Source organism: Protobothrops mucrosquamatus, unplaced genomic scaffold (assembly GCF_001527695.2).
Source record: "Protobothrops mucrosquamatus isolate PMUCROS unplaced genomic scaffold, P.Mucros_1.0 scaffold6, whole genome shotgun sequence".
NCBI lineage: Eukaryota > Metazoa > Chordata > Lepidosauria > Squamata > Viperidae > Protobothrops > Protobothrops mucrosquamatus.
Genome location: NW_015386393.1, coordinates 2,197,577 through 2,214,375, shown reverse-complemented (window position 1 = coordinate 2,214,375; position 16,799 = coordinate 2,197,577). Strand labels below are relative to the sequence as shown.

Here is a 16,799-nt window from a genome sequence, read left to right as displayed (position 1 = left end):
CTCGAAAAGTTTGGGGGTCTCTATTGTGAGCAGATCTTCAATGATATCTAGGAGCTGAGGGAAGGTCCGTTGCTGAACAGTGGCGTGAATAGTACACCAGCAGCAATCCCTCTCCTTAAGGCCCAATGTAATATACAGGGATTTCTACCCAGCTACCCACAGGGCAGCACTTTGTCTCATAGACAATGATTGCTACATCTCTATGTATTGAGTAGGAGACCATTCTGGGAGTAGATAGTTCTGTGCATCCTTCCTGTATGAAGTCATGGAGGGTTGCAGTTTATTGCACTTAGATATTCTACAGTCTCTGGAAGCATTGCTAATAATGTTTTCTGTATCATTATCGTATTTTAAATATTTTAGATAAAGCACTCTAGATACCTTCTAGTTATCCTATAGTGCATACTGTTATTATTTCTATGTATATGTATTTTCTAACTATTTTTGGTGTAGCACTTTAAATAATGAATAATAATGTAGAAATGCCTTCCTTTCTTTTCCTCCTCTCTGATGATTTTGACATTTCTTTTCCCTGGTTTTCTACCTGGAATCTCCTGTGGTCTTCCTTCCCTGCATAACTATTAGCATGGTGGTGCCTTTCATTTTGGACTAATAATACTTTATATTTTAAATTAAGGGTACAAACTAACTCATCTGAGCTGCTGTCCTAGGTGAACCCGTTAAGGCATGACCTAATATTATGCAATCTTGAGGGTGTATAGTCTGACCCGAGAAGGTTGGTGTCCAACCTGAGAGCTTTTGGCAAGTAGATTTGTCGTAAACGGGGGGGGGGGGGGGTTGCCATACTTGTGCAGATTAAAAATGGGCTTCTTGAGAAATAATGTTCTTGAGGGGGGATGATTGAGGGTTGTGTCTGCTACCAGAAGAAGCTTCTTTATTTTACAGGTAAAGATACAGTTTTTGGGGTTGGATATCTTTGATCCTTCATATGTTTCTTCTGCTGAGGCAAAAGGAAGCGGCTGATCGTTTACAGCCCCCAGTCTCAGTCTTGTTGAGTTTGGGAAGTTTAAAAAGAGAAGCAAGGGTGGGGGAGGGGACATTTCCTTCAGCCTTGTGGTTGAACATCACAGTGATCTATTGTGTGGGAAGAGGGGAGCAGTGATCAATAGTAGTCCTCAGCAGTGTGCAGATTGTGCTAATTGAAAGCAGAGTACAGCTTCTCCTATTCATGAGCCCATTTCCAGGGCATTCAAAGGGTGAGAGGAGAGAGGAGAAGGGCTGGGGAACTGGAGAAAGGGGAAAATGTCTCTGCTCCTTGGAAGACCTGAAGTAAAGCAGCGTGCCTTTTGGGAATTATTTAGATTGGAAGTGGCATGTTTGTTGTGATTCTGTCTCCGAGACATACATTTGGTCTGCAAAGGAGCTCCCCGTTCAGTCCAATGAGCCAGAAGGGGGTACTGTACTTTTAAGATGAGGAAAGTTGGGAATGAAGGATAGGTTCCAAGAGTGAGGGTTTGTGGGCATTCGTGTACAGATGATTTCGGCCTCTCTTAATAGCTTTACTTGGAGCCAAGAATGATGGTCTGCCTAAACCAGTATTTCTCAACCTTGACAATTTTAAGGCATGTGGACTTCAACTCCCAGAATTCCACAGCCAGCAATGCTGGCTGTGGAATTCTGGGAGTTGAAGTCCACATGCCTTAAAATTGTCAAGGTTGAGAAACACGGGCCTAAACAATATAGGCAGAGACTGAATTTGGCTTCTCATAAAGCATCTGAACTGCATGTGTTCCATTTTCCCCAGCCCCACATGCTTAGCTAGCCCCATATATCAAAGCTGTATTACCTGGATCTGACGTCTTGGGCTGTGCAAGATGCAAAGAGGCAATCAAAGGTCTTTTGAGATTTGTGCTGTTAACATTCCTCCCACAAAGAGATGCCAGAAGAACAAAAAGAATAAATGATATGGTTCCATATCTTTTATAGTATACCTTCTGGGACACTTTCTGGGAGAATTCTAGGTGTATTTCATCTTCTCTGGAAATTCTTCTGATATATCCTTCAAATTCTTCATCCTCTATAATCTTTCCCCCTAATAGTTTGGAAACTACTAGTTTAGTCTGGTTTAGTCTACCTAAGAGAAAAATGGCCAAGGGATTAAAAGAGAGAAGAATTTGGAGAAAGGAAGGCAGATGAGAGAGTGATAAAACTTCCTACAGTGGGTGTGTACCTGGTTGCTTGCTTGCTTGTTTGTTTATTTGCTGCCCATCTTGTTTCAGCTTACAGTGTAAGAAAACATTAAAATCATCAAATATAAATATACACACAATCCCCCCCGTCCTGTTTTTACTATTCTGATAGATATATGTTAGGAGACATAATTTTAGTGTTAGTTGCTAGTTGTGCTGTCTATGGAGATCCTCAGTCATCCAGGTCATGGTTATTCCAAAGGTGCTTTCTTTCAAAAGGCAACTGGACTTTTGTTTTGTTTTGCTAGAAGACATTTTACTTCTCATCCAAGAAGCTTCTTCAGCTCTGACTGGATGATGGAGCATGGAAGGATTTATATTCTTCTTCACCGCAGGACTTGACTTCATGACTGCAAGGAATATAAATCCTTCCATCCTCCACCATTCAGTCAGAACTGGAGAAGCTTCTTGGATGGGAAGCGAAACGTCTTCTAGCAAAGCAAGAAAACCCAGTTGCCTTTTGAAAGAAAGCACCGTTGGGGCTGCTAGTTGTGTTTTGTTTTTTGTTCCCTTGTCTATTTTGGGGGGATACAAAAGTAGGGTATAAATGTGTTCCAACAACTGGTTTTGCAGAGCAGGCAGGAGAAAGGCATCAACTTGATTATTCCTGCCAAAACTTGCCTTGGAATATTTCTGTTGACATTTTGGTGAGTTACCTTGTAGGTCTTCAAGGCATGTTGGCATCAGTGAGGGGAGATGGGAGGATAGTAAGATGAGGATATTTCCTTGCCACCCAGATAATTCCTGGAACCCAATGGACCTCTCCCCCTCTTTTAGCCTCTCTGCTTTTGTCTTGGTTTTGCAACAACAACAGCAGAAACATCTTAATAATGATAAAGTTGGAAGGGACCTTGGAGGTCATCTAGCCCAACCCCCTGCTCAGCAGGAAACCCTATTCCATTTCGGACAAATGGCATGAAGCACCTGTTTCTGTGGAAGGCCAAATGGCTAAGAGGGTGACAGCACTCTTTCTGAATGTAAAGTAATGGGAATATTAAATGTTAAGAATTGACTCATATAATTGACTCAGACAAATTATGATACTAATGAATAATCTTTACATTGCTTTTTTAAAAAATATTCTCTAAAAGGAATCTGCTTGGAGAATGTATGCCTTGGTCATTAGATCTGATGAATATGTTAGTTTGGGACGTCATGTGCATAGTGTTATAAATTGTGGCACTTGAACCAGCAAGCATGTAGGTGAGAAGCAACAACTGTGAGCGTCTTTCTGCCACTTTTTCTTTCTCAGATAATTCTTGCTTCAGGGCAAGTCATTTTCTCTCTTCTGTTGAAAAGTGAGAACAGTGATGTTTATGTAAAGTTTTGATTGGTGCGCTTTCTACTCTGTTTGCTAAAAAAGATACTTTGCAATTTCCACATTCGATTGAGGACACAGTAGGGACCAATTTTCTCTCTTTCTGACCTGCGGATGATTAACCAATGCAGCAGTTTGAGTGACAGCTTTTACATCTCTAGACATTTCTAGAAGGATCACACGGGGGATATAAAGGTGGAACACGCACAAGCAATTCTGCTGTGGGCAGCCACTTTGCAAACATGGGAAACGCTAACTCCAAGGGCAGTGACAGCAGCGAATCGGTCATCCCGGCTCACTCAGAGCTGCTGTTCTGTGGGTCATTTTCCAACAAGTGGAATGAGACGGTCTTTCTGGAAAATGAGCGTCTGACCTCCAGGATTTTGTCAGTTCTCCAAACTCGCTCAGAGAGCCGAGGGTTGCAAAGAAGCAACCTACAATTTACTCCCCGATTCCTGAGTACCAACTCTGTCTTTCCTTCTATAGCTACCTCGCTCAAAGAGCACTCCTGCAGGGCCCTCTTGGGCCCGGATGGCAGAACCCCTGGCTTGCCCCAGAACCTCGGCATGACAATTGTGCAGAGGGGAAGTTTGCCATCTCAGCTAAGCACCACCTCTGCTGGGGCTGTTGGTAAGCTCGGGTGAGTAGGCACTTTGCTGGATACAAATGGCTGTTTATGGAACTTTTATCTGGAATCCGGGCTTATCCTGCCTGGGAAGAAGTAACTGCTCCTCTTTAACAGTGCTCCACTTTCTATTTTTCTTTTGGAGAAAACAAAGCTTAGGTCTCCCTGCTGGACTCTCAACTATTTTTCTGTTCAAACTCAAACTCAGGCTTGGTGTGTTTGCCATGATTTTAATGGAAACTCTGGGTTTATGGAGTGGGGGAGTATTAGCTTACAGCGTAGCATAATTTCATGTTGTAATTTTGCAACACCTATGCAAATCCATGCATGAGTGCGCATCCATGGGGGCAGTTATACATGGGTTTTTGTTGGGTTTTTGTTTTTACATTTCTGCCAAGTGTACATATGAATTTTGTCTGTTCAGTTTCAGATTGGGTATACAGAGTTTTGTTCTAACCAAGTCAGGAAATAATAATGGCTCCCAGTCATTGGGGGGGGGGTGTTCAGTAGAAGAACTGGGATTATCAAGTAATCAACTTTATAGGCATAGCCACTAGGTCAGAATACCAACCTGTTGAGTTGGGAATCAATAGAGAATTCTCAATTTATCGGCAAACAGTATCCATAAAACCAGTTCTTAGTGTAAACACATCTCACCTTTGTTATGCGAACTTTGAATGGATTCATTTTCCCATAGACATTCTACATGGTCATTTTATAAATCCTTGTATGCTGTGGGTTTTTAACACCATAAATGTGGAGAGCTTCAACTGCGTAAGGTTTACTGCATGAGGAAGGGAACTATTTTAGCCATCAGCAGTAGAAGATGACCCATGGCTTTGCTGCCCCTTTTCTCCTCTTCTGTGTTTATCAGACATTTATTGGCAGCTTCCTAAGTATAGCCCTTCCATGGATTTTTTTACTTTTTGAGTGCTGTCACTATTTTCTCATGCTGCTGCAGCACTCTACATTGGCAGTATCCCTATTCCTCCTCAACAATCTCAGGATGCCTTTCCAAACCGAACACAAGTGTACATCAGGACTGCTGCTCTTCTTAAGTTGTTCACTGGAAGGCATTTGGCCCAGGCGGCATTCGTCAGAATAAGAAACATCCTAATAAGAAAATAGCTTGTGCAGTGACTCAGTCCTGGGGCAAGAGCTGATCTGGTTCAATGTTTTCCTTTGACTATTCAGACTCACTGGGGGAGAGATGGATGAAGGGGATTCTGGCTTCATGAAACTTAAACCAGCCTCTGAAGATGTTGTCTCACTGGCACCATCAACCGCAGAATCAGTTTTTGTGGAAGGTAAGGAGCTTCTCGTGTTAAAATTGTATAAAACCAGGTGCATCATTAGAAGCTAAAATCATAAGACTACATCTGACTTACTTTGGCCATGTTATGCGTGCAAATTCATTGGAGAAGACAATGATGCTAGGAGTCGTTAGTGGAAACAGAAAAAAGGGGCAAGCAAAGAACACACTGGCTTGATAGCATGAAATCTGATACAAAGTTGAACATCGAGCATTTGAAAGAAGCTGTGCTTGACAGGGTAGCATGGAGAGCACTTGCCTAGGCTGTCGCCAAGAGTCGGACACGACTAAATGGTTAAAACAACAACAAAAACAACAACAAGGAGCTTCCCTGCTGAGAGGCATCATTAGGCACGCCTAATGATTAAGATAAACCCGTTTAGATTCTTCAGAGAAGGAGATGCTTTGAAAATTTGGAAAGGTATTTCTTTTGCAATGGAATGGTCCTGTTTATTAATTTAAGAACATGGAGCTGGGAAATAGAGGGAGAAAGAGAATAGCAAAAACACAGGAAATGCATATCCTGGCATATACAGCTTTGTTGGCAAAAGAGTGCTTATTTGGCTCAAATATCAGCAGTGTTTCCACTGACTGTTGTGGGAGAGGGAAGATGGCAGGACCCCCTCAGCCATCTTGTTTGGGTTGAGCTGTTCTAAGGCTCATCTCTCAGAGCAGTTTACTCCTCAAATGATCAAGGAACAGGTTTGTGCAACAGATTGGGCTGCTCTGGTTCTTCCAGAAGTCACCTGATTTCAGAATAGGCCCATTTCAAAGTTAGAATAGCAATAGCATTAGCACTTAGACTTATATGCCGCTTCATAGTGCTTCACTGCCCTCTCTAAGTGTTTTACGGAGTCAGCACATTGCCCCCAACAATCTGGGCCCTCATTTTATCAACCTCGGAAGGATGGAAGGCTGAGTCAACCTTGAGCCGGTGAGACTTGAACTTATGGAGTGAGCAGTGAGTTAGCCTGCAACACTGCCTTCTAACCACTGTGCCACCACAGCTCTTATCCAGAATACTTCTGGAACATTTGGAATGGCCTGTTTCTAGGTTAGAACCCTTCATTCTCCACACCTGTAGCAGGGAATCGAAACTGCAAGAAGATCTGCAAAACAAGCCAAGCTAGAATTTGAATCCATTTTGCCAGGGTCATGTCCTTGGGTCCATTGCTGTGGTTACTGGAACCACAGGAAATGCAAGAGAAGCAGAGGAAAACACTATTGGGGATAGTCTATCCCAGGGGTAGGCAACCTTGGCTCTTTTATGACTCGTGGACTTCAACTCCCAGAATTCCTGAGCCAGCCGTGCTGGCTGAGGAATTCTGGGAGTTGAAGTCCACGAGTCATAAAAAAGCCAAGGTTGCCTACCCCTAGCCTATGCCATTCCTTCATTTTCTTTCTTGTCCAAGAGTTCTTAATGTGTTGAACCATATCAACAGTTAGATGTCTATCTAACTCAACATTTTGTTTACTGTGGTGGCCACACAGATGCCTTGGCAAAACACCCAAAAAGCAACTTGAAGACAGCAGAGCAACTGTAAGGACCCACCTCAGCTAACTACCCAAGAAAGCAGAATTCTTGAAACAGGCATTGTCTCAAAAGGAACTTTTATTAGGGCTTAGTGAGAGTAGGGAAGTCAAGGCGAGATCTGGGGTAAATCCCGCTTAAATGATATAGTTAAACTAGCAATCTTCATCTTCCCACCAAAGTCATAGTGTCCATTTGAAATCCAGCCAACCCACAGGTGGTACGATGTTTCGGTAACTGGCACAGCGTGCATCTCAAGGTCTTCTCCAGTTTCATTTCTCCCTAGCTGTCTACCTGATAAGGGAGCACAATATCTTCTCGAGTGGATAGGGGCGGGAGAAGAAAAGCAGAAAGCGAAAGTTATCCCAAGCAAAAGCCAATTCTCCTCCCCCCCCCCCAGCAGAATAGCAGGCCCCAAACAAGAGCACATATGCAGGGACCTGCTGGAATCTTGCAGGTAGACCATTTCTGAAGTCAGATGCTCTAATTGAACTATAACAAATCCCTAGTCTTTGAGTTTGAGTTCTCTTTCTCTTCCCTTTGATAGGGTTCCAGTGTACATTTGTGGTTGCCCTCCCTACAATATGTGATGTTAAATTCAAATGTGCATTTTGCTCTGTGGGAAGGTTTTTTTTAGTAGTTAGTAGTTAGGGTGATTTCAGTTGTAAGTTGGTTTCTCTGACCTCAAAGGGTTCCTTTTGGGGTTTTTTTGCTGCATCTTCTCTTCACCTCTCACTATCTACATCTATGAGAGCTATAATGATCATTTATCCATAATATGTCCTGGACATTGCATAGCGTAGTATACATTTTATAAAACGTTTTTTAGCATTTGACCTTCACAAGTTAAGAATTATTATGCAGTCCTTTAGATTTCTACTCTGGTGATAACAACATTGAGCTATTTTTGTTTCTCCTGATAATGGCATTTTGAATGCTTCTCTGAATACATATGCATACATTCTCATCTGAGCTGTGACTCTTCCCCTTCCAGATGTTCAGTTTGCCTCCTTGAGGATTGAATTGGAGACAGATGCTCGGGAGTTTGCTGCTCAGTCTTGGAGTCTGGCAGTAGACCAGTCATTCGTGAAGCAGCAGGAGCGGGATGTTATTAAAAGGCAGGATGTCATATATGGTAAGTTTTTCTGCCTCTTCTCCATCAGACTTCATTGACAGTATTTGCTCTGCTCCTGCTCTTTTCATTCACATGTATGCAAAAGTTTGGCTTAAAGGTAGTGCTTGTCTTGAAATTGGATATAGGCTATTGATTGTAGATTTGGTGTGCTCTTTAACAGATTTCTGGTAAAGAAATCTGTATTGAGTAGATGGCTTTCTAGGTGTGTCAGTCTCTGGCCAGGCTTGATGTTAATGTCTTCTCCGCGCAGAGTTGATGAGGACAGAGATGCACCATGTCCGGACTCTGAAGATTATGTTGAAGGTCTATTCCCAAGCCATGCGAGAGGAGCTGCAGTTCAGCAATTCTGATATCCATCACCTTTTCCCGTGCGTGGATGAATTACTGGAGCTCCACAGAGCCTTCCTCTTCCAGCTAAAGGAACGTCGGAAGAATTCTTTGGAAGAAGGTAGCGAATGCAACTATATCATCCAGAACATTGGGGATCTCCTGGTGGAGCAGGTGAGTGCTTAGGTGTAGATTTTGCTTATGGAGTGGGGTTGGATAGACGGGGTCATCCTAAGATGTAAAACACTTATTTACTTCAAAGGGGAAATTTTGCCTTTTCCAGCAGGCTTTCACCCAGAAAATAGGCCAGTGGGCTCTCATGATTTTTCTGAGGAAAAACACCGCAACTCTTGGTGTGTATTAGAGCCACTAGCTTTGCATGTGAACTGCATTTAAATGTATTCCAAGTGGCAAGTCTAGGAAAAGGCTATTTTCTATCTTTGATTCTTGTCAGCGGAGGTAATACTGAGTTAGATGCACTCTCTCTGTGTCTCCTAAAATATAATCTCCCCTTAGTGAGGAATGGCTGTTTTATTGTTCTGTTCACTTGCATTTTCTCTCTCAGGACAGTCTCATGCACTAGTTTAGAAATTATTCAATTCTCAATACCCCATTCTCACTCCCCCCCTTTATAGTTGAATGCCATGATATACATAATAATGCTGAACTATGTCATCTGTTCTCCTGATACACCAGAGTGTGCTGGGTACAGCTTGCTTTTCTCCCAAATGTTAGTTGCGCCTGACTGTGCTTTCCTTATTTAGTTTTCAGGAAAAAAAGGAGATAATTTGAAGACGAAATATGGCATTTACTGTAGTAGTCACAGTGATGCTGTGGGCTACTATAAAGAGCTGATGCAGCAAAGCAAGAAGTTCCAAAACTTGATTAAGGTAAAAGACGAGAGATGATCACAGATGGGAACTGATCTCATTCTGTCACGCTGGGCTTCTTTTTGGTGCTGCTGAAATCTGATATAGCAGTAGCACAACACTTACTAACTCTGCTCTTAGTAATTTTGGTAGTTTTCAAAAATGTTACACACAATGCACAGAGGAAAAGGGGCCTTCAGACAGTTCGTTGTTTCTTCCTCTATAGAGAAAGACCCAATACCATGTGCTGTTGGTATTTTTTGAGGCAAAAATGTTCAGATGGAAAGTTTTTTAAAAGCCAGTCTAGCATAAGATCATCATAAACCCCTTCTGTACAGGTAGTCCTTGACTTAACAACCATTCATTTAGCAACTATTCAAAGTTATAATAGTGCTGAAAAAGAAGTGACTTGCAAACAGTCCCTGCACTTATGACAGTTGCAGCGTCCCTACGGTCACATGATCAAAATCCGGCTGGGTGGCAATTGGCGTGTTGTTACAATGGTTGAGGGGCTGGGATCACATGGTCACCTTCCTAGCCTGTTTTCAAGAAGCAAAATCAGTGAGAAAACCAGATTTGCTTAATGACCATATGATTTACTTAACATCTGCAGTGATTTGCTTAACAACTGTAGCAAAAAAAGGGTTATAAAATTGGGGTGACTCGCTTAACAACCACCTTGCTTAGCAATGGAAACTCTGGTCCCGTGGTTGTAAATCAAGGACTACCTGTATTATAACCTAGAGAAGTATGTGGGTGCAACATTGGGGATCAGCCTTTGCTAAGGGTACTCTACTGTTACCGTACCTATTTCAACAAATGTGTAGTTCAGGAAAGAGTGGACTCCTGTGCTTATTTCCTCAGTGATTTACTAAGCTTATTGCCATATACACTAAGTAAGGGTGCTAGATTAGAAAGATTTTTGAAATGTGATGTAGCAAGACTTTCTCTGGGAACCAAGAAGACAGAAAGTGAAACAAAGAGAAAGAATTATAATGCAGCTTTGTAATTACTTGCACAGAAAACTCAGCAAACTCATTTACTGATGAGATAGAATGATTTTTCCAGATTGTGGTAACTGAAAAAAAAAATTGATTACAGAAAAGGGACAAATTTGAGACAAATTAAAATCTGAATGCATATTTTTTACATATCAAAGAAGAATAAGGAGCGAACAGGTCGTTTCCCTTCATTTCTTCCACCTTTTGATGAAATGAAAGATGTATCAATTTCAGCTTGTTAGTAAGTATATTTGGTGCATGTGATATATTTCAGAAAATCAGCAATTCTTCCATTGTGAGACGGCTTGGTGTCCAAGAGTGCAATCTTTTAGTTACCCAGCGCATCATGAAGTATCCTGTCTTGGTGGAGCGCATCATTCAGAACACAGAAGGTGAAAAACCTGACTTATTAGAGGCACTTATTTTAACCACTTTTGACTTCTTCCATCCTTTATCAGAAGAGCTCATTAAGGAAGCACAATCCACCCCAAGCAACATAGGGAACAGGGCAAAACTGGTGTATAGATGCAGAATCTGACTTTTCAGTATTTTTTGATTCCTGGACCCTGGATAATATTCCTTCCCAAATGCTTTAAGACTATAACTCACCTAGACCCTTCCCATTGGCCAGGTTACACATCCATTTATTAGGTGAAACATTCCCCCCCCCCCCCCGTTTGGTGGCATCAAACAACAACATCTTCTGGGTGGCTAAAGTATAAAACAAACAAACAAACAAACCCTTAAGCAGGTCCAAACCTAGTAATAAATAAACAAGTTGGCTAACTTGTATATAGGCTGATTCTCAACAACTCTTAATTGAATCAGAAAAAAAATAATGGGAAAGCACTTTAGTATTGCTACCAAGAAAACTACATGGTTCTGTCCATATTTGACAGACCTCTCCAGAGCTATGTATGACCTGGTTTCAAAGTTCTGATAGCTGCTGCCCCATTGCATTTTGGATACTTGGCAGCCAGCCTGCATTTATGGCCATTTATAGCATTCCTGTGGTCATGTGACGGTGATTTATGACTTCTTTTTTTTTTTTTTTTGCTGGAAACCAGTGTTTATTTCTGGTTTCCAGCAAAAAATTTCCCACTGGGTGCAATAGGTTCGCTTAACAACTCTGGTGTTCACTTAGCGACCACCATAAAAGGTCATAAAATCTGATGGTCACCCAATTAAGAGCTGCTGTGACTTTTGACTGCAATTCCAGGCTCAGTTACAGTCGTGAGGACCACGTTGTTAGTCACTTAAAAGGATCAGTGAAAGGTCATAATTAGCAGATTCATAATGATTTTGTTCGATGCATTTTACTTTTGGTCTCTAAATGTTTTCTCCTGCAATCAACTTGGCAATGCTTAGAATGCTACAAAACGCCGGTGCCATTTTTTGCTATAGGGACCCACCCAGATGGCAAAGAGTTAATACGCACTGTAGCTTTCCTAAACATGCTGCATCACTTCATCTTTGCAGTCACCACAAAAGAGTATGAAGACCTGACCAAGGCATTGTCGCTTATCAAGGAGGCCATCACAGCTGTTGACACCAAGGTGAATGAGTCTGAGAAACAACAGCGCCTCCGGGAAATTGTAACCAGGATGGAACTCAAGTCTTCTGGGAAGTTTAAGAATGGCCTTATCTTCCGGAAGGAGGATATGCTTCAGCGGCGCCTCCTACTGGATGGGATGCTGTACTGGAAAGCTGCTTCTGGGCGCCTAAAAGGTGAATTCTGAGGGTTGCCTGTTCTCCTTTTCAGGTGTTTGCTATATTGCTCAGTAATCAGACATATACAGGAGTGTCTATTCTGGGTATTGGAAGAAAGAGACTTGTCTCATGCTTGGCTGGCCCAATTAGAAATTTGCAAAATAGCATTTAGTAATCAGCTTCTGTTCCCAAAGATCCTGCCCAGTTGATAGGAAGGCATTGAGAGGAATGACGAGTTTTTTTAATTGAGTCAGTGTCCTTCTCAGGCACCCAAGGGAAAGACAACACATTTGTTTCCTTTGTGTCAATAATTGAGTTCCAACTATTTCACACTTCAAAGCTGTGTCATGTTAACCCCATGGTATAAATGCACTTTCTACTCTTTGGAGTATTATTATTATTTATTCAATTTATTTATTTATTTATTTTATTTATTCAATTTTTATCCCGCCCTTCTCCTTACGGACTCAGGGCGGCTGACAGCCTTATAAAACAGATACAACAATAAATACCCAATTTAAAACCTAATTAAAAAGAAATATTTACTATGGCCAATATAATTAAAATTTCTCTTAAAACCCCACTAAAAATTCCCCTAGGCCAATCCCGTATTAAATTTGGCATGCTGATCTTACGCAAGGAACTTCTTGGCCGTATTCTTCTTATCTGCCTTCTGCTCTGATGTGAGTCATCCTGTGAAGCTCAATCGCTTTTTAAAGTTCTCCTTGAGCTCCTTCTCCTTCCCTCCTCTAGAAATGTTTTTCTCTTTTCCTTTCTTTTCTTTTTTTGGTTTTCTGCAAATCTTTCGAGTTTTATCTCCGTCTGACTGGTTAATCCTGTATCTGAGCAATGTTGCTTTGGCATCGTAAAAGTAGACACTTTGAAAATGAGTTTTCTGTTGCTATAAAACAGTGGTGGCAAACCTATGGCACGGGTGCCAGAGGCAGCACTCACAGCCCTCTCTGTGGGCACGCGCGACATCGCCCCAGTCCTAGGCCTTCAGCTGGGTTTTATAAAACCTTTTCGCTTTAGGCCTCCGCCACCGTGTACAAAAAAAAAGGTTCAATCAATCAATCAATTTTAACTTCTTGAGGGAAAAAAAAGATCTTGCAAAGTTGGAATTGATTGATTGAACTTTTTAGTCCCACCCAGTCTGCCGTTACCACCGCAGCCACGCCCACCCAATGGGCCACACCCAGCCAATGGGCCACACCCACCCGGCACCCGACGATGCATAAGTGGGTTTTGGGTTGCAGTTTGGGCACTCGATCTCTAAAAGGTTCGCCATCACTGCTATAAAAGATGCAGAGTTTTTTGTTACAGTTCCCCTCTTTTTATAATTAGGGATAGAGCGGGATCCTTTGCATTCAAATTATCTTAGGTATAGTTTTGAATGGAACGTTTGAGTGGCAAATAGCAAAATAAATATTTGCTCAGAGAAGCTAAAGCAAAGGGAGGTGGGCAGATATTCTTATATAGGAAAACTAGTGCTCAGGCTGTAGGTGATTTGAGCCCCCTGAAAATGGAAACTTGGGTTGGTATTTTGGGACGGCAAAATATTGGAGCATCCATATTCAGTCAGTGAAATGATCATAGTATAAAACTGTACCCTACAAAGCTAAGTATAGCTTGTAGATAAATGCATTAGTGCTGGACTTAAATGAAACTATTCTGACTAATTCCCCAAAAGGAGAAATTCAGCAACAAATGACCCTGAATTAGTGCCTTGCTATCTGATAGAATATAAAAATCTTTGCTTGTTCTACTTGAAAGGATTATTTTGATTTCAGCTTCCCTTTTTCCAATAATTTTGGCAGATATTTTGGCTGTTCTGCTGACAGATGTGCTTTTGCTACTGCAAGAAAAAGACCAGAAATACATGTTTGCATCTTTGGTACGTATTTATCTCTGCTAAGGATAGACAGGGTGGTGTGGAAAACCTGGAACTCTCTGTGGTTTCTGTAATAACAAATAAATCTGAGCTACAGTGAAAAACTCTGGTTTGATTGGGTCTCTGCCCAGAAAATTCTAGGAAACCTCCATGTCATAACCTCAGTCCCCTAATTACTGGCTTCAGCTTTTGTAAATTCCTGTAGGTTATTTTAGGGATGTCCCATTACTACAAAAAACTGTTTGAGAGCTGATCAGCAAAATGGCATGCTCTTAATTATTATACAATCAAAATGAATATTTTGATATGTTTTTAAATATGACAGTTGAATTTCCTTACCAACACTGAGTTCTTATTAGAAAAAATATATTGCGTCTCGTTTCCATTGTATTGCAGTCCTATTTATTTAGTATAGTCATTTATTTACTAGTAGCAATTATTAATTACACAAATGTTAATTGATAGATGTGCAGTAAATTCCTCTTCATCTGTTAAATCAAAATACTGATTTTTTTTATTGCATTTACTGCATATGTTTTGTATTTCCTTAAAGGAGCCAAATTAGCAAGCCGGATTCTTCCGTGTGTGTCCATATGTCTGTTTGTGTGTGTCTGTGTGTGTGCGCGCGCGTGTGTGCACGCACATCTTTCAAACTGATTATGGTAAACAAAGACTACCAGTGTGGAAGAACTATCAAGAATAATAAAATAATAGAGTTAGAAGGGATCTTGGAATCTTCTAGTCCAACTCCCCAATGTCAGGCAACTGGTTGACCAATCTCTTCTTAAAAAAACCTCCAGTGATGGAGCATCCACAACGTCTGAATGCAAGCCATTCCATTGAAGAGGCACTCAACTCTGTCTTCTATGCAACAGTCCTTCAGGATTTCAACAGTAAACCCAACCAGCTATTTGACTTGACTTAGCCTCCCTTGCCCAGTATATCCCAGCCAACAGCAACTCTCTGGGCTTTCAGACAGAAAAGGATCTTTCCCAGCTAGGCAGAGATAATCAGAGTCAAGCATTGGTACTTTTTCTAATTCCTTCCACTCTTTCCAGATTAATCTGATTTACAAGTACAAAGTGCTGTATAAAGAAGAGGGCCAGCCTTAATGAAAGGGTTTTGAACCCCGAGAGGTGGCACTTAGCGGCAGCGGGGAGGGATCTAAGAAGGAGGAAATTATATACCTTCTTAGAGGGATGTTTTGTTAAATTTTTAGGGGGTTCGGGGTTGGCCCGAGGGGAACCTGGGGAGTCCTCTCGGAGGCCAAGGCCGGTCCCGTCGGGGGGGCGCGGAGTGGTAAGGGAGGAAACTGGGGAGCTGGCGGAGGGTGGTGTGATAGGTACGGTTAGTGNCCACATCTTGCTGGAACTCTCATTTAAATGCCAGTTAAATGCTAAAGCTTTCTTAGACACATTAATAAAGAGGGCAATTAAACATGTCTGTTTCGAGAGTCTTGATAAATTAATAAATCTTGGTTTAATTAACAGGGCAGGACACTTAGATTTATCTCTCATGCCCCATAGTTAGTAAGTTCCAATAAAAGGATCTTATCGCAGTTAATTTCGAGTAGTTCAAAATGTGCAACAACAGATAGCTGAAGGTATAAATCTAAAGAGGGAAGGATAGCATATGAAAACATCTGTATTTTTTTCCCAGTTGGTTCAATGCATCAAAGTATCACAGGGCTTCAAAAAGAAGCTGAGGGCTTCATATGTATTTTGCTTGGTGAATTCACGGGGAGGGGATGTCTTGCAGGTAGGAAGAAGCTCATACACACCACAATTAGAAATGCTGCCTTTTCTTTGCGATAGTTTCTGCTGAGTTGGTCCATCTGTTTAATCTTCTGCTAATCAAGACTTGGTTGGCTGCTGCAAGATAATAATAATAATAATAATAATAATAATAATAATAATAATAATAATAATAATAATAATAATAATGATGATGATGATGATGATGATGATGATGATGATGATGATGATGATGATGATGATGATGATGATGATGTTTGAAGGGAGGTCATCTAGTCCAACCCCCTGCTTAGAGGTCATCTAGTTCAACCTCCTATAGGCAGGAAACCCTATACCCTAGTTCATGCACCCACTCACATAGGTGGTCACACACTGGATCTGATTTTTGTCTCTGGCCAGTGGCAGAATGATCTGGAAATGGGGGAGATAGTCATAGAGCCCTTGTCATGGTCAGATCATGCACTCCTGAGGATGGACTTCCGGACCGCTCCCCCTCGCCGCAGGGAGTCGGAACCACTTAGATGGTTCCGTCCCAGGCTCCTGATGGACCCGGAGAGGTTCCTGACGGAGCTTGGGCCATATCCGGAGGCGTTAGGTCACGACTCGGCGGAAGATCAGGCCGCGGCCTGGGATGCGGCCACGGCCGCGGCACTGGACCGAGTCGTGCCGCTGTGGCCTCTGACCCGGCGTAGATCTCAATTAGCCCCTTGGTTTACTGAGGAGCTGAGAGAGATGAAACGCCGGAAAAGACGCCTAGAGAGTAGTTGGAGGACGTCCCGGACCGAATCCGACCGAACACAGGTAAGGAGTCATATTAGATCCTACCTTGTGGCGATGAGGGTGGCGAGGTCTAATTACTACTCCACCCTCATTGCGTCATCAGATAATCGCCCAGCCTCCCTCTTCAGGGTGACCCTCTCCCTTCTCCAATTGGGGGGGGGACCACCTGGCGGGGAAGGCTGAGGAGTTTGCACAGTATCTGCATGACAAAGTCGCTCGGATCCGAGAGGGTTTGGACTCCGACTGGGTGGCCCCGGGGGAGGTGACAGGAGCAGGTCTTGAGACCGTTATTTGGGAGGAGTTTGACTCTGTGACTCCCGATGACGTGGACAGTGT

At 42.2% G+C, this 16,799-nt stretch overlaps 1 protein-coding gene across 1 annotated transcript in view; it reads left to right on the top strand.

Annotated features, from left to right (window-relative positions):
• The window catches only part of ARHGEF18 (Rho/Rac guanine nucleotide exchange factor 18), a 71,630-nt gene that overhangs the window by 42,210 nt on the left and 12,621 nt on the right, over window positions 1-16,799 (top strand). The window contains exons 11-19 of the mRNA XM_029282976.1: window positions 4,015-4,168; window positions 5,348-5,460; window positions 7,991-8,131; window positions 8,382-8,632; window positions 9,223-9,348; window positions 10,603-10,720; window positions 11,808-12,056; window positions 13,856-13,932; window positions 16,736-16,738. Of these exons, the coding sequence (XP_029138809.1) occupies window positions 4,015-4,168; window positions 5,348-5,460; window positions 7,991-8,131; window positions 8,382-8,632; window positions 9,223-9,348; window positions 10,603-10,720; window positions 11,808-12,056; window positions 13,856-13,932; window positions 16,736-16,738 (1,232 nt within the window). The remainder of the gene's footprint in view (window positions 1-4,014; window positions 4,169-5,347; window positions 5,461-7,990; window positions 8,132-8,381; window positions 8,633-9,222; window positions 9,349-10,602; window positions 10,721-11,807; window positions 12,057-13,855; window positions 13,933-16,735; window positions 16,739-16,799) is intronic.